General features: G+C 38.7%; 1 protein-coding gene across 1 annotated transcript in view; it reads right to left on the reverse strand.

Moving 5' to 3' along the window:
* LOC145994306 (protein takeout-like) overlaps positions 1–16582 on the reverse strand; it is a 77375-nt gene that overhangs the window by 22566 nt on the left and 38227 nt on the right. Inside the window, exon 2 of the mRNA XM_083130410.1 lies at positions 2198–2290. Within this exon, the coding sequence (XP_082986536.1) occupies positions 2198–2290 (93 nt within the window). The remainder of the gene's footprint in view (positions 1–2197; positions 2291–16582) is intronic.

The following is a 16582-nucleotide window of genomic DNA, read 5'->3' on the forward strand; positions in this document are numbered from 1 at the left end:
CAGATGACCGTGACTCATAGAATCATGAATGAATTTCATACAACACTAAAATGCTTCCAGCCTCTCATCTATTAGTAGAGGGGACGGGAGCATTATGCTGATCACATCACTCAAATCCCACCTTCTTTGTGACAGGGTGCAAAAAACCATGCATGTAAAACTTTACACACATTTGAAGGTAGTTTAGGATTTGGTGGCATATACGAGTATTTTTCTTTTTTTAGTTGTAACTGTTGTCTGGTGTGAATGAATGTGTATTTTGTACTTTTATGCACTTTCCCCCCCTCGAGAATAATTGTAGCAATTGAGATACGTGGTCATTTGAGGAGAGGTAAAATAAATATAATTAAATATCATTCCTAATTAGGTATCAAACATTGTGAATTTTATTTTCAGGAAATGATTTACAAATAAATATTGAAGTAAAGGGGCTTAACCCCAATAGGCCCCCTTAAATATTTCACTCGTGAATACAGTACTGATTCCATTCAATATAACCGTAATGTACAATTATATCACTGTAATGTAGCTGAAATATCACAAAACCTTACGGAAATGTATTTGTAATGTTACACTGACATGTTTCTGCAATGTTACATTGACACGTTTCTGTAATGTTGCACTGATATGTTTCTGTAACATTACGAATGTTATGTTAGATTCGCGGACATTTTTACATTGCTGAAACATACCTGAAACATCACAGTAATGTTTCGCAATGTTGCTGCAATGTTACAATGTTTCACGAGTTATGTATCCGTAACATATCTGAAACCATGTTGTGCTGTATGGGCAAGCGGACACAGAGTCATATAAAGACAAATGGCAAAAACAGAAGTACGCTTGTTACGTACCCAATAGGCATAATGCTTGTAAATACGAGTTGTAGTTGATAAGGTAAGGCAGAAATGGCAGCGCAAGGTATACAACATAAAAGATTGTTGTAATATATACGAATGGCAGTCTAAATGAGCAATAAAGTGATTTAAGAAGATGAACAATAATAGAATAAGGCATAAGATGATAAAGAAGAAACACAAAGATGATGAATTAATAAAAATACTTATAAAATAAAACACTTACTCATATGTAAATATATAAAGAATTTAAAGATGAGAAAGTGCTGATATAAATTTGTGAACAAAATCTGTTAGCTTGTTACTACGGGAGAACGATGTTATTCCTTCAGCTTTTGCTCAGTGTTGCCACAATCTGTAAGCACAATTTCCCTTTGCAAGGGGTCAAATTTCCCTTTCTCGCCCATTTTTTCCCTTCATCTAAAGAATTAATAATAATAATAAATTTTATTATTATCGTTGACCCATGTTTGTATGTATGTATAAAATGTTAAAGAATTTAACTTTTATATGGTACGACGCCAGTAGTCCCTGTTCGAACCCCGACCTGGGCATGGCTGTTTGTGAATGTCCATTCATCAATTTCATCACCATCTTCGCAAATTAGCCAAGAGGCACAAAACGCGAAGTAAAATAAACTAAATCAGTCAATCAATCTAATAAATTCTGGAGTTTCAGATCGTTTCCTTTGCTCCCCTTGTTCTTCCATCGTCCAAGACGGACACAACCTTCCACCAAACATTCGCACCACGAGTAACCCAGTGTCCACGTGCAGTGTTGAGGCAAAATTCAGAGAACCGCGGAAAGCTTTCCATAAACAATGCCCTCAGACTCCCATTCCCAAAGCCGGGACATAAGGGTGAATGGTCAATGACCTCCGGCCCAAAACTGTAGCATTATGAAGACCAACCCAAATCCCACCCTTCTTCTCAGAACAGAGTATACGACAAATGTAAAAAAAAAAAAAAAAGTTCTCATTTTCAGAACTGGAATCTCTTATAATGTTTAATATAATTAATGTTGAGTCTGTCTTAAGTTTTCCCTGAAAATTCCCTATTTTTCATCGAATTTCCCTTTTCACTTAAAATTAGCTCCAAATTTCCCTTCAAAAAGGGAAATATCCCTTCATGTGGCAACACTGCTTTTACTTCGCAACTGAGTTTGTTGACGCCCACGGACCCCCCCGAAAATGGTTGGGGGAAAGAAAGCGCCAGAAATAGCAATCAAGGTCAACGCCAGTTGGAGTTGCGTTCAGTATAGAAGGGTGGACAATGGCCATTCGTGCTAGGGAACCGAAAGATTCTAACTCAATTAAACAAACAATGGAAACGGCTACTAACCTCCGGCCGATGAACGAAGAAGATCTTCAATAGATTTCCTCACACACTCATTCAATTTTGGATCGTCATACTTGCATAATGTCAGGTAGTTGGCTGCAAAAGAAACAGGCAATACCCCAATTAAAGAATTAATATTTCAGTGCAACCAATCCAAGTTATACCATCTTTTGTATTACAAAGATACAATATTGAAAGCTGCAAACAGTGAAATCAAACCACGTGAAGATTCATGCGGATGCTCTAGAAGGAATTCTAAGCAGATGTAATTTTTCGGATTTTGGAATGCCGACTCCCGTGGTGAAGTGATTAGCACATCGCGCTACGATCCCAGGGGTCTCGGGTTCGAATCGCGGCCTGGGCATGAATGTGTGTGAGTGTCCATTCATTAATTTCATGATATCGTAATAATCCACAAGTAATGGAAATAAATTAATACGAAAGAACTTCCAAATTGCAGACATCTCGTTTTTTAACCAGTCCGTAGTTCGACACCTCGAGGGAGCACTTCTACACGGTAGAGACAGGTATTCCTATTACCATGCTGATCCAGTCTTAGAGGGTATAAAATCCAAGTGTTGTGTTTGGCATTCAGTGTGTATGTGTTACCTCTCGCATGTTATCATGTTATCATTAAGCTCTCCATGAACAGGGAGCATGCCATCATCGAGGATTAGTGATGAATGAGCTACGCCACCCAGATTCGATCCCAGTTCCTTAGGGAACGTTACGATATCATCATTCATCTTCGCAAATTGGCCAAACGTGGCACAAAAAGGCGAAGTAAAATAACAAATCAATCAATCGTATTTTGGAACATCGTAGCGGTTTTTCGAAGGATGGGAAAATTCCAAAATAGCTGTCCAGTCGAGGCGCTGTCTCGATTAGTGTCGTCGCCTTGAAATCAAGTGCCCCAGGTTTCGATATCCGGTGGAGACACATAATGACTCGGATCCCACTTTAAACTGTAGGTCCAGTCTCAATTAGCCTTACTGCGCATAGAGTGGACTTTAGAAAACAAGAACTGAAAATCCCTGTCAAGAATGTTTGGGGATACAGATGAGAATAGAATAATATCTAAGATTACTCACAGAGTTGGTTGAGGGAAGTCACAGGCAGTAACGCCACAAGTAGGAATATGTCCCTGAACATCATTGTACGATCACTGTCATAAGAATAAACAATTTTCGATGCGGGCAATCTTTATAAATTGGCAGAGGCAAGCAACTATTGGGAGCATCGATAGCAATTGCAAAAGAAGAAGATCAATTTCCCCCAATCAGATGCCTGCACAGTGGAGGAAGCTGTGGAAAATGTCATAGGGTCATGACCGGATCAGTGTTGCCAATCGAATTAATATTGCACTAGATGCAGTGAAATTCGACCAGGCTTGGTTCCTAAATGAGGTTTAAAGTAAAATTCGAGGTTGATCTAATGTGCTTCGTTTATTTGTACCGTTAGGTCAGCTACGGGAAGAAGGGGCAAATAAATGGGAGAAAGTCTACGTGACCTTCGTCAATGGTACCATCCCAGTATTCTCTCTCGCGGAGTGATTGATTGAGTTGGTGTTTTAAGTCCACTTTATGCACAGTAGGGCTAACTGGGACTGGACCTACAGTTTAAAGTGGGATCCGAAGCACTATGTGCCTTTACCATATCTCGCGGATTGATTCGGGAACGCTAACGAAAAAAGTTCGGTAGGAATGATCGGCTCCGTGGTTTGAACCCGTGAACTTCTCAATAATTGTTTTTAAATTAAGTTTCATCATATATTTCGATTTTTATTTTATTTTTTTTGTTACTTAGCGTCGCTTTTCTGTCATTTTTGGCTAATCGTGACATGATGAAGTTGATGAAGTAACACTGAAATGAACACCCATTCTCAAGCCGGGTTCGAACCCGGAACCCCTGACGTCCTAGCGCGCTGTGCTAGCAACTCCGTGAAGGAGGTAGGCTCACATGTTTGTTGTCAGTCGTTTGTTTGAACCTACAGTTTATCCAACTTCCATGGCGGGGTGGTTAGTACTGCGCGCTACGACGCCAGGGGTCCTGGGTTCGAATCCCGGCAAGGGCATGGGCGTTCCTTGGCGAGTGGTCCTTCATCAATTTCATCATATCATCAATCATCCCCATCTTCGCAATTAGAAAAAAAGTCACAGAAAAGCGTAGTAAAATAAACCCCATCGATCAATCAATCCAAACCTACAGTTTAGTGTGGGAGCCTGACCATTCTGCAATGTGCCTCAAACGGGGAACGAACGTAGGAACCTTTGATTACATGGCGGCAACGTTACAACAACGCCTTAAAATTCAGTATGGAAGTAAATGGAGTACTTCCCTCTCTCTCTAATACATGCGTTTTGCCAATAGCTCTGTCCTTCTCTACAACCGCTGTGTTGCCAGATGTTACAAAATTTACAAAATGTAAAAGTCATAAATTTGAATCAGTGAAATCATTACCCTGTAGGGTTTTTAATTCTCTATTTAATGACGGCATTATATAACCTGTCATAAATACAAGTCATCTGAAATTTCCATAATTATGCAATTTTGCAAAACGCTTAAATTTTTTCTAGTAAATACTTCAAAAGCCATAAATACCAAACCGCTTGATCAACTTCGTCAGTTTTTTTTCTATGGGATCTATGGTGTTTGTAGATATGATATTGTTCGCCTGAGTGAATTAATTTGCTTTCCAAGAGTGTTATATATATATATACATTGGATATTTTGTATAAATCATCAGACCGTAACACGAAAAAGTTGGTTAGCGAGAAACTTTTCGGTTTCTCGCGATAAACGTGCAGACCAAGCGAGAAAAGTGTTGACCATTGTTTGAAGTTATTTTTAGAATGCATTGTTACTTCACAGCACCGTTATTTATTCCAGAATCGTAGTTTGTCTCGCGTATCAAATTCATTGCGCGCCGCCGAGGTTAAGATTCAGTTGCAGGCAGGTGCCCCGTTTCGTAGGAAGTGCAGTGTGCTGTGTGATAATTGTTACATACTTCGTTTAATAATGGATAGAGAAGCTGCAAAAAGACGCAGTATTGGTAAACGTTGAGGTAAAGAACGCATAATACTTACACATATAATGCAAATGTAAAATAGTAGTAAATAGTTACGTCGAAATATACACTTTTACATGTAAATCTTGAGATAACTATCGTTTTTCCCAAAATGCATCAAATACATAGATTTTGAAGATTTCCTGTACGATATTAAGGAAGTAAATTTGTCACAATCATTAGCGATTAAGAGCGACTCGATGCGCCTCCGTTTGCTGATCTGTCAACGCCGCGCTCCATTTAACCCATACTGACTATTAAGGTTGAGACGTGCTATAGTAGGCTCAAATTGCTTCGAATCACTCAATTTGAATTTGAAGTATTGTCATTTAGCGTCGCCTTTCTTCCACTTGTATCAATTGCGACGATGATGATGAGTGATGATTTTATGAAACTGATGAAGCGATACTCACAAAGAACACCCAGGGAGGGTGTGTGATAGGGTTGGGACGGTAATTTACTCGTTACATCATTTTTTTTCTCAAATTGCGCGTAATTTACAAATAATTTTCTTTACGTAGAAAACCAGTTTTTTATGTAAAAAAAACAAATTTTCTTTCGTAAATTAGTAATATAAAAACTGATTTAATTATATTACATTTTATACTTTAATTTTCTTACATATTTCAGCACAAAATTATTAGTTTCAAAAGATTGTTTACACAGCCACCTCACGCCCTCACACCCTTACTAACAGATTTTTAAAAATAAAACCCTTCTTTCACATATTTCTTTTAAACTTGAGAAACCTGTTGAAACTTGTATTTGTATTGTACTTGTATTCATTGCATAACGTAACTATTAGCGACCATTTATTTGGATTGGATTTCAAAATTTACTAACAGCTTCAAATTCCTTTTTCATACGTATTATACATTTGCATAGGCTGATGCGAATGTGAAAATGGCAGTTTTTAAAATTGCAATATAAGAGCCCATACATACTCGGAAGGAAAGTTTTTTTAAAGCCCTTTCTTGTTGTTTTCTCTCACTGTCAACTGTCATACAAAACAATAATCATAGTAAAAACCATGTTATATTTTACTTCTTATATTTTGATTGTAGTTTTTTACGTACTTAAAATTTTATATGTATTTTACGCGTTATTTACGTGTCATGTAGAAAACCTTTTTTTACGCTTAATTGCACAACCCTCGAGGTTGGGACTCGGTGGAGAGACCACTCAACGCGCTCTGCCACAGAAACGGCTCGTAACACTCAAAACTATAGGCCCAGTCCCAATTAACATATGTGACAAAATGTATTCAACAGCATAAATATTCACACTGTAGCTACATGTTGAGATGGTTATATCTCCTTACGAGGGTTCCATAATAGTGATTACGTTTACTTCCATAGGGGGATTTTGGACAGCAGTGTTGGCAACATTGAACCGAACAGTTGCTGTGGGAAGATTCTTCATAACTTCCCGTCGCGCGCTTCGGAAATTTTTATTTGCTTTTCCCATAACAGAAGGCTGTTGCCTACAGCCTGCCCAAACGAGTTTTCCCTGAACTGTCGCACCTTGTGTAAAAAAGCAACAAACGAAGCGAAACCAAGGCCAATGCCAGGCAACTCCGCTCGGTTATGGCACGTGTCACTTGATGTACAGTGTCTCTCAAAAGTTTTAGGACAACGACATTTTAAACTAGGCAACCCAATTTACACAAGCCGTTGGTGGGTTGCGTGCAGAGTTAGGCTCAATTTCAGGGTTGCCACATGCACAATAGATATTTATAAAATACGCGAAAGAAATATAAACAAGTATTATTGTATAAAATTATTAAAAATATCACTATTATATCGCAAATGACAAAATTCTATCTGAAAGAAAAAAATAGGTTTTCTAGTATTTCATCGCTGATGTGTCTACAGTAAGGAAAAGAGGTGAGAGGAAACGAAAGATTACAAAGGAGAGGAGAAAGAGAAAGCGAAAGGAGAAGAGGAAAAGTAGAGGTGAGAAGAAAGAGAGGATAGACGAGGAGAGGAGATGTAGTGAGGAGAATGGAAAAATATGCAAGGAGAGATGGGAAAAAAGAACAAAGAAGAGAAAAGAGGAGGAAAACGAGACGAGAGGAGAGCAGGAGACGAGAAGAGGGAAGTGGAGAGTAGAATAAAGGAGAGAAAAGGAGAAGAACGAAAAAGAGAGAATAGTGAAGTGGAGTCGGAAATCTAAGACAGGAAAGGAGATAAGAGGAGTGGAGAAGAGTGGGATGGAGACAAGATGCGAGAAAAGTAGGGAAGGCGATATGAGATAAAAGCATAACAGAAAGAGGGGAGAGAAGAAGGAGAAGGAACTGGAGAGAAGAGGTAGTTGCAGAAAATATCCTCTGGATGCATTGGTCAAATTATCAACATGAAACATTCAATAACATTTTGAAATGTATTGGAGAATATATTAGATCGGTGCGAAATCCCTTTTGGCTGAGTTCAGAGCAAGTTAAAAATCTTCCATGTAAGATCTTTGATTTTACCTGCGATTACACCACTAAAAAAATGAACGTAATTTTTAATATTTATTCAATTTTTCTCCACTTCTCGGTTCGTGAAATGGAGATTTTGTAATTCAATATTTCCCCTCCCCCCCATCGTTAATTCCTAACGGAATCATTCCGTTTCACACGGCGTGAACAATGAACACAATGGGATATGTCTAAAACTTACGAAAATTTTCTGCTACCGGAAGGGTTTGAACCTACGACCGTCAGATTGACAATCCTAAACGGTAGCCACTACCCTACAAGCTTTAGCTCCTTAAACAGGGTAGAAGAACCACTACACCTTCGAATGAAACAACAATTGTTTTTAAGTATTCTGTCTCTGCAATATTGTAAATGTCCTTTGGTACACGTGTAGTTGAACTTTTACTTTAATTTTGATTTGCTTTCTTGTAGTATAACCGATATCTTCCAGAAATAATTTTCGAAGTGATGAAAAACGAGAATATTGGTAGTTGTGAAAATGCGAGTTATTTCTTCTAACTTATTATTGTGATTAGACATTATTAATGGAAAATATCTAGAGGCTTGAACATTACAGGACGATGTTCTTTTCCTGTGATACTGTAAGAGACAAGATGCTTGTTTACTGATGCAAGTCTTGTGTCCAGAACAGTCTTATGAAATGTATTTTATTTGCTGTTGCGTAAGGTAACACGAAATAATTACACCGTGTGCGAACTACCAAATCTGCGCAATGTTATACGTAAACAGGCGGAAATTGTATTCATAAAATCATCTCACATTTGACAGTATGAATCAAGAGAGACTAGTGGGACACTGTGTTAAGGTGCTGGACTAAATCATTCTAATTTTTCTTCCTCGAAGAACAACAATTTCTAAGGAAAAGCAACAGTTATGCTCTTTCTTATTTCTTTTAAATGCTTACACTTTCCTTTAATTGGGTTAAAAATAAATAAGATTATTGCTTGCATTTCTGTAATTGACGTAGACCAGGTCCGTACGCAGGATTTTTTTGAGGGAGGGGCCAGACCCAATTATATATGTGTGTGTGTGTGTGTGTGTGTATACACACACACACACACACACACACACACACACACACACACACACACACACACACACATATATATATATATATATAGACAGAGAGAGAGAGAGAGACAGACAGACAGATATTACAAAATAGTTTAAATAGTGTGAGCGCCATTAAAAGTCATGATAATTCTATGTTTAGAAAATAATATATTTATAAATTAAATGTTGCGTACTTAGAATTATTCATAAAATAAAGATCATGTCTAATTGTGAGTTAACAAGAAAACAATAATAAAGAGACATTTTCGCATCACGATTGCAGTTCGATAAAGTCGGGACAGGGATTGAAAGTAACGCACTGTCCTGACTAAATCGGTGAATCGGACGTCTGGTAGCCTTGCATCAATGATTATAAAACTAAAACCACCCAATATTGAAGCTTGAAGACTTTTGCGCAAGAAACAGATTCATTTATGCAAGAGCAAAATTGAATTTTTTACACTTTTCAAAAATCGACGATGTTATTTTCGTATTAATTTATTATTAGGTTCACATTTAAATATTTTGGGGTTCGAGGGGGGAGCATGGCCCACATGGCCCCTCCCCTGGGTACTGACCTTACGTAGACAGTGGAAGAGAAATTTTGGAGAACCTTTCTATTAAATTTAGTATTTACATTCACCTTATGCTCAGATAGGTTAAACCGTTTATTGACAATCGTGAACTTTTCGTTTAATAGATAATATTTGGTTTTAAACGACGGGAGAACATTGGTCGAATTTCCTTTCTTGCTCTTTTGAGAGAATGTATACTTCTACAATAGCAATCGCGTTCGGAAACGGTGAAACAAATGACTTGGTTTTCAAAGGCAGACAAGCTTGGTAGTCTAGCTTGCTCGCGATCAAAGTGACTCACTCACGCTATTCAAGGCTCGCGATCAAAGTGACTCACTCACGCTATTCAAGGCCGCTTCTTATCGCAAAACACTGTGGTTCGATGCACAGTGCCTGCACCCAGCACGTTACAAGTGACCAGAGTCGAATTTTAAAGAGAATCTGAAGAATGGTAGATTTTATCAGAGGCGGCTAGGTAGGCACCAGCTCAACATGCAATAGTTTAAGTGATAATTCCTGACAAACAAAATGATTATGGGATAGTAATACGTGTATCCGCTTCTTTTTAACAATGTAAGCTCGAAGACAATCTGTATTCCATTTATTTATATTGGCAACTTGGTCAACCGGAGGTTATTTTATCGCCTTGGATAATCGAATTGTCTGATCGATTATTTTTTGTTTACCCAGGAACATGCCCCTTAGGAGATTTCCGAGACCGGGTTACGCTACTCACTCGTAGCTCCCCAATTTCTTCACGATGGTGGGCTGCTACCGATCCCATACACAGGCCGAGAACCTAGAGAGTGAGCATAGGCGGACTCGAATCCATGCCGTCCTGCAGTCGGAGTCCAAAGCACAGCTCCTTAGACCGCACGGTCACGGAGGAGGGCTTTCCTTATTTTACCTTTGGCTAATCGCGGCGATGAGGATGAATAATGAATAGAGAAATAAAGAAGGTCACGCACAAAGTAGAGGACGATCTTCAACCTCTTAGGTGACGAGTTCAAGCCCTAAATATGAGGATTTCAACCTTAGACGACCTCAATTTCAAAATTATAAACAAAATGCCTACTTACACTAAACTTCTCATCAAGGCCAAAATAGTTTGTAACTGTGAAACTACCCCTGAATACAAATTGACATTTTTTTCCATGTGAGTAAGAATTAAATGTGTGGCATACAGAGATAGATGATACCTTTTGAGAAACAATTAATTGTATTCTGTCCCAGCATCTCTGGAGCAAAGCCGCGCATAGCGGAAGAGAAGTGGAGAGAGGAGAGAGGGGATCGAGTGGACAGAGCGAATCAGTGCACGCTGATGGGAAAGCTGGTAACTGAAGTGGGTTTCCTCCCTCCACGCAATCCCGTTCCTCTCACGTGTTCATCGCTGCTCAGATACTTGTCTTCGTTCACCTGCTCCAGAGATGAGTGGGACAGAGTGTAGTTCGCATACATGTAGCAAGTAAAGAAACTTATCTCAGAATGAAAATTCCACATAGTTTTAAAACGTTTGTTTAAGCAATGAATGACTGGAAACGGATCACACATAATTCCCTTGCCAAAATCTAGTGGTCGAAAATTAATTTCAAGACATTTCATATCTATTCACCACATTCCAAGTTATAAGGAACTATTTCGTAGATGTTCATGAAACCGTTATAAAATTACAAATAAAATATATTCACAAGCTTAGATATACTAACACGAAGAAAGAAATTCAGAGTTAAATTTCAAATGCATGTGTATAAAGCAATTCTAGAAGTACAGAGCTATATCTGAGTATTTAACTTCCTTTTTTGCAGATGACGTTTACAATATTGAGGCGACAGAATAATTAGGAACTGTAGCTCCAAGAGAAACAAAGGGCGTAGTGTATTGGTTAGAGTTCTTGAAAGCATTGCGGTCCCACGTTCGATCCTCCATACTAGATGTTCCTTAAAAAATATCTCTTCCATTAAACAAGAGCATGGTAACATTATTTATAATAGCAGTATATAGTGGCTACATTGTTCTGCATATGGAATTTATAAAAAAAATAAACAAATAAATGAATTGACACACGTTCAACGGGATATTTTTATATATAAGATCGTGAATTATGATACTCTAACGATAATTGAGTACTGCTTCCAAGACATTGACAAATATTAATGAAATAACTATTTATATGCGTGGCAATTCAGGTCATGCTAATTTTACCCCTTTTCCCACTCGGGTTCAATGCAAGGATACCTCCGCAAATATCGAATGAAAAGTTCTCACCATGTGCAATTCTCCATTAAATGTTTTCGCCGATTCGTACTACCTTCGTTTTCTTTGTTACAAACAATACTTGTTTGCACCTTACATGCAGTAGAGTTACATCTACATTTCTCATTGGTCAGCTCCTTCTACCCGGCTTAAGGAGCGAAAGCTTGTAGGGTAGTGGTTACCGTTCAGGATTTTCAATCTGACGGTCGTAGGTTCAAACCTTTCCGGTGGCAGAAAATTTTCGTAAGTTTTAAACATATCCCATTGTGTTCATTGTTCACGCCGTGTGAAACGGAATGATTCCGTTTGGAATTAACGATGGGGGGGAGGGGAAATATTGAATTACAAAATCTCCATTTCAACGAACCGAGAAGTGGAGAAAAATTGAATAAATATTAAAAATTACGTTCATTTTTTTAGTGGTGTAATCGCAGGTAAAATCAAAGATCTTACATGGAAGATTTTTAACTTGCTCTGAACTCAGCCAAAAGGGATTTCGCACCGATCTAATATATTCTCCAATACATTTCAAAATGTTATTGAATGTTTCATGTTGATAATTTGACCAATGCATCCATTCTTGTCACTCAGAGGATATTTTCTGCAACTACCTCTTCTCTCCAGTTCCTTCTCCTTCTTCTCTCCCCTCTTTCTGTTATGCTTTTATCTCATATCGCCTTCCCTACTTTTCTCGCATCTTGTCTCCATCCCACTCTTCTCCACTCCTCTTATCTCCTTTCCTGTCTTAGATTTCCGACTCCACTTCACTATTCTCTCTTTTTCGTTCTTCTCCTTTTCTCTCCTTTATTCTACTCTCCACTTCCCTCTTCTCGTCTCCTGCTCTCCTCTCGTCTCGTTTTCCTCCTCTTTTCTCTTCTTTGTTCTTTTTTTCCATCTCTCCTTGCATATTTTTCCATTCTCCTCACTACATCTCCTCTCCTCGTCTATCCTCTCTTTCTTCTCACCTCTACTTTTCCTCTTCTCCTTTCGCTTTCTCTTTCTCCTCTCCTTTGTAATCTTTCGTTTCCTCTCACCTCTTTTCCTTACTGTAGACACATCAGCGATGAAATACTAGAAAACCTATTTTTTCTTTCAGAAAGAATTTTGTCATTTGCGATATAATAGTGATATTTTTAATAATTTTATACAATAATACTTGTTTATATTTCTTTCGCGTATTTTATAAATATCTATTGTGCATGTGGCAACCCTGAAATTGAGCCTAACTCTGCACGCAACCCACCAACGGCTTGTGTAAATTGGCTTGCCTAGTTTAAAATGTCGTTGTCCTAAAACTTTTGAGAGACACTGTACAGGGTGTAAAATAAATGTTGGTCAATTAAGCTTCACGGCCAAAACAGTGAATGTCTTTACATGAGCGTATCCGTACACTATATAAAAGTCGACTACTGCAGAAATGGTTAATTGATTGATTTGACATATTGTACTTTCTTTTTCTGTCACTTTTCGCTAATCGCGAAGACGAGGATTAGTGCTAAACACTCCGCCACGCCGAGGCCGGCAAAATAACGATTTAATATTATAGGTGCAGATGTGGCGGGAGAGCTTTGTTGTGTTGACGTTTTGGGACTTTCTTGTACAAGCTTGGTCTAAAATTTGCAAAAATTCCCGTTCTTTTAGGGTAAAGCACCCCTCCCGAAGACCTAAAAACACCCCACCCGGAGTTTGGGACCCGAGCGACATTTTCCGGGCGTGCCCCACGCGTATATATTTTGGCCGGTTTACTCGTCCGTTTCGCCGTACTGCGTTTTCACATCCCCTAATACAGTTTCGCGTGATTTATGTGACACTAACTTTCTAAGGCGAAACGGGACATCCCATTTCGTCTTATCCTGTTTTGCCTTACACACAAAAAATTCCCCACCTGGGAATATTATCGACATGAAGGGTCATTATTATTAATGTATTATTAACCTAACCTAACCTAACCTAACCGACGGGACAATGGGAGCCAAGGTAGGCAAAAGGATAAGGCGAAATAGAATGTCCCGTTTCGCCTTAGAAAGTTCGTGTCACATAAATCATTTGAAAATCTATTGGGGAGGTGAAAACGCGATAAGGCGAAACGGGAGGACATGTTTTGCCGTGCTCTATGCCCCTCAAAGTGTCTGATCACTTTAATTCTTTTTTTAAAAAAAAATCAGCTAAGAGGTATGCACAAGGTCATGTATAGGGCTCGCAAGTTGAAGACCTATAAATTGCCAAAAAAAATCCCTATAAAAAGACCTAAAAATATATAAAAAAGTACTTAAAAACGGTAAAAAGGACGTATAAATGTGATCCAAATTAATTAATAACTTCAGTTCTAATTACATATTTAATGAATATGCACGGCATATACTTATCTGACTTGAGATCGTTTCAGGCGCATGCTGTCTGGTCGTATACACCGTGCTGAAAGCTTCAAAACAAGATAAAGTTGCCACTTACACCTTCCAGACAAGTTATGGTTAAAGGACCTTGTACTGTACCTGCTTCAGTCGTCCAATTTTTTTTTCCCTCTCGTTTCAGGGAAGTTTCAAATATATTTATTTAATTATTTATTCTTTTTTTATTTCTTTACTACAGAAAGGATGATTAAGAGGTGATGAACTGATGATGATTCGAATTGAGAATGGGCAGTAAAAACGTAGTCGAAAGAAGGTGAAGTTGCAAAAAAAAGCCGTTAAGACCTAAAAATAGGCTAAAAAAGGGACCAATAAGCCAAAAAACGCCGAAAAAGGCAAAAAGGGCAAATAAAACCCACCTTTTTCTGGCCTACAATGACCCAAAATGAACATATATTGTTGGGCCTCGTCTTCGGACACTAGAAAAAAAAAAAAAGGATTTTTCCTCAAATTCCGAGCCCTAGTCATGTAAAGCCCCTATCACACGGAACTGGATTTCTAGTAGGAATGCCCTAATTGGCGCTGAACTAACTTTCTAGGTACCAATCATGGCCGCCTGGCTGACTGCTTGACTGGTTTGGAGGAATAGGACATGTGCTAATTGCTACTTGCTTTCCTCGACTGGATTCTGTGGAACAGCCAATCAGAGCAAAGTTTCGCCATGTGAAGATAATCTGTGGGTGTACAAAGGAGCGCTTTTGTCTGTGGTTTCCGAGTGTTACTCCAGCAATGTATAACGTATACAGCATGAAAGGCGCGTTGAGTTACACCATCTATGCCGAGTGCACGGAGTTTACATTTGAAAGAACTAAAATATTCTTCCATACGTGTACAGTAAACGTTGTAAAGTATGTATTTAAGCAGCGCCATTGTTTTGTACCTAATAACGTTTTATACGAAACGTTATTCCTCTCGGTTGAATAGTTATCGGCTTTTAAAAATGTGAAGTGATACATTGTTTACATCTCACGCGGCCGCCATTACAACTTCCTTCGTACGGGAACAAAAGTCTATCGACAAGTACGCTGATAAGTATTGTGTGAGGCGAAAACTAGCAAATTGGTGGCCAGTCCAGCGCCAACTAGGGCATACCTACTGATATCCAGTTCCGTGTGGTGCGGGCTTAAGTCTCAGAATATATATTCAGTGCAGAAACAGATTTGAAATCAGTGCCTAAATCGGTCCAAATCCTTGTGTTCCTTCGGTGCAGATCTTCGCTGACTACCCACATAATTTTTCTTTCTTTCACTTTTCTTTAAATGACGGTAATCGTTACTGTTATTACTATTCATCCTACACCCAAAGGCGATACTGCTAGCCATCTTATACATATATACTCTACCCAGGAAATATCTGGAGCAAGGTCGCGCAGATGGATGGGAAGGAGGTGGAAGGAAAGAAGCAGTACACGCCGACGCAAACATCTGGTAGCTGCTGTCGCTTTCCTCCTTCCACACCATCCTGTTTCCTCTCATGTGTCATTGGTCGAACCCTCTCGAATCACCACTTGTCCAGAGACTTGCTTCCGTTCGCCTGGTCCATAGATTCCCGGACAGAGTGTAGAAGCTCATGGCAGGCCACAACAGCACCCTGTGAACAACGTTGCGATTTATGGTCATTTTCAACGCCAATTTTCAATGCGATGAGAAATCCTTGTTTACAATCTAATGGTTCTGCAATGAATGTACGTTCTGTGATTCTCTGGTGACATTCTGCGTACCCTTGAGTTCATTTCATTTTAAGTAATCAGACTTTTTGAGCGTGGAGCACGACCGAAAATTTTTATGCTCGGATCACAAACCAGGCTTGTTAAAGATCTTGGAACACATAAATTCTGATAGGTTCTTTGGTATTGCAGGACCGGAACCTTTCTTCTCGCAACATATAAAATCGTATTGTTTCATTGAAAAACGACTCCTGTACCGTGTTTAAATTCATTCCGAAAAAAGGTTCCTGGACCAAATTGAAATATTTTAAACATAAAATGATTAGGTTACGGTCTAGAACCTATTCAATCTTGCTGATATTCTCTTCCGTTCGGGAATTGAATTAATTTAAAATTCTTGGACCTTTAACAAGCCTGTCACAAATTTCCTGTTTGGTTGTTTTAGGACCATTCCCACCCAACTGCGGGGGAAAGCGGTGACTTTCTAAATCATCACCTCCATTTGAATTTTGGACCATGATACCATTCCCCCAACCCACCCATCACTTAATCCTTTTAGGCCTTGAGCCAGATAAGTAGTCGGTACCACTCGTGGGGACAGGTTCTAATATGATTTCTTGATAAGCTTGGGATGCCTAGAGATGGAAAATATGTGATGGCACGTCGTAACTCTTTGCCTTATGTGTGTTATCATTTCACTCTCCAGATAACCTTCATGTAAATGGAAAGTTTTGATAATTTTTAATATTTTGATTTTTACTGTTAGAAATGCTAATTCTGATCTAAACTAATAATAATGATGATAAAAATTAAGGTTTCCAGATCTGAAATTGCCAAAAGTGAAGAGTGGCGAGGAATCCTCCAAGCTCTCATCGATCGCCTCA

The sequence above is a fragment of the Lepisma saccharinum genome, chromosome 10 (genome assembly GCF_977018435.1).
Source record: "Lepisma saccharinum chromosome 10, izLepSacc3.1, whole genome shotgun sequence".
Lineage (NCBI taxonomy): Eukaryota > Metazoa > Arthropoda > Insecta > Zygentoma > Lepismatidae > Lepisma > Lepisma saccharinum.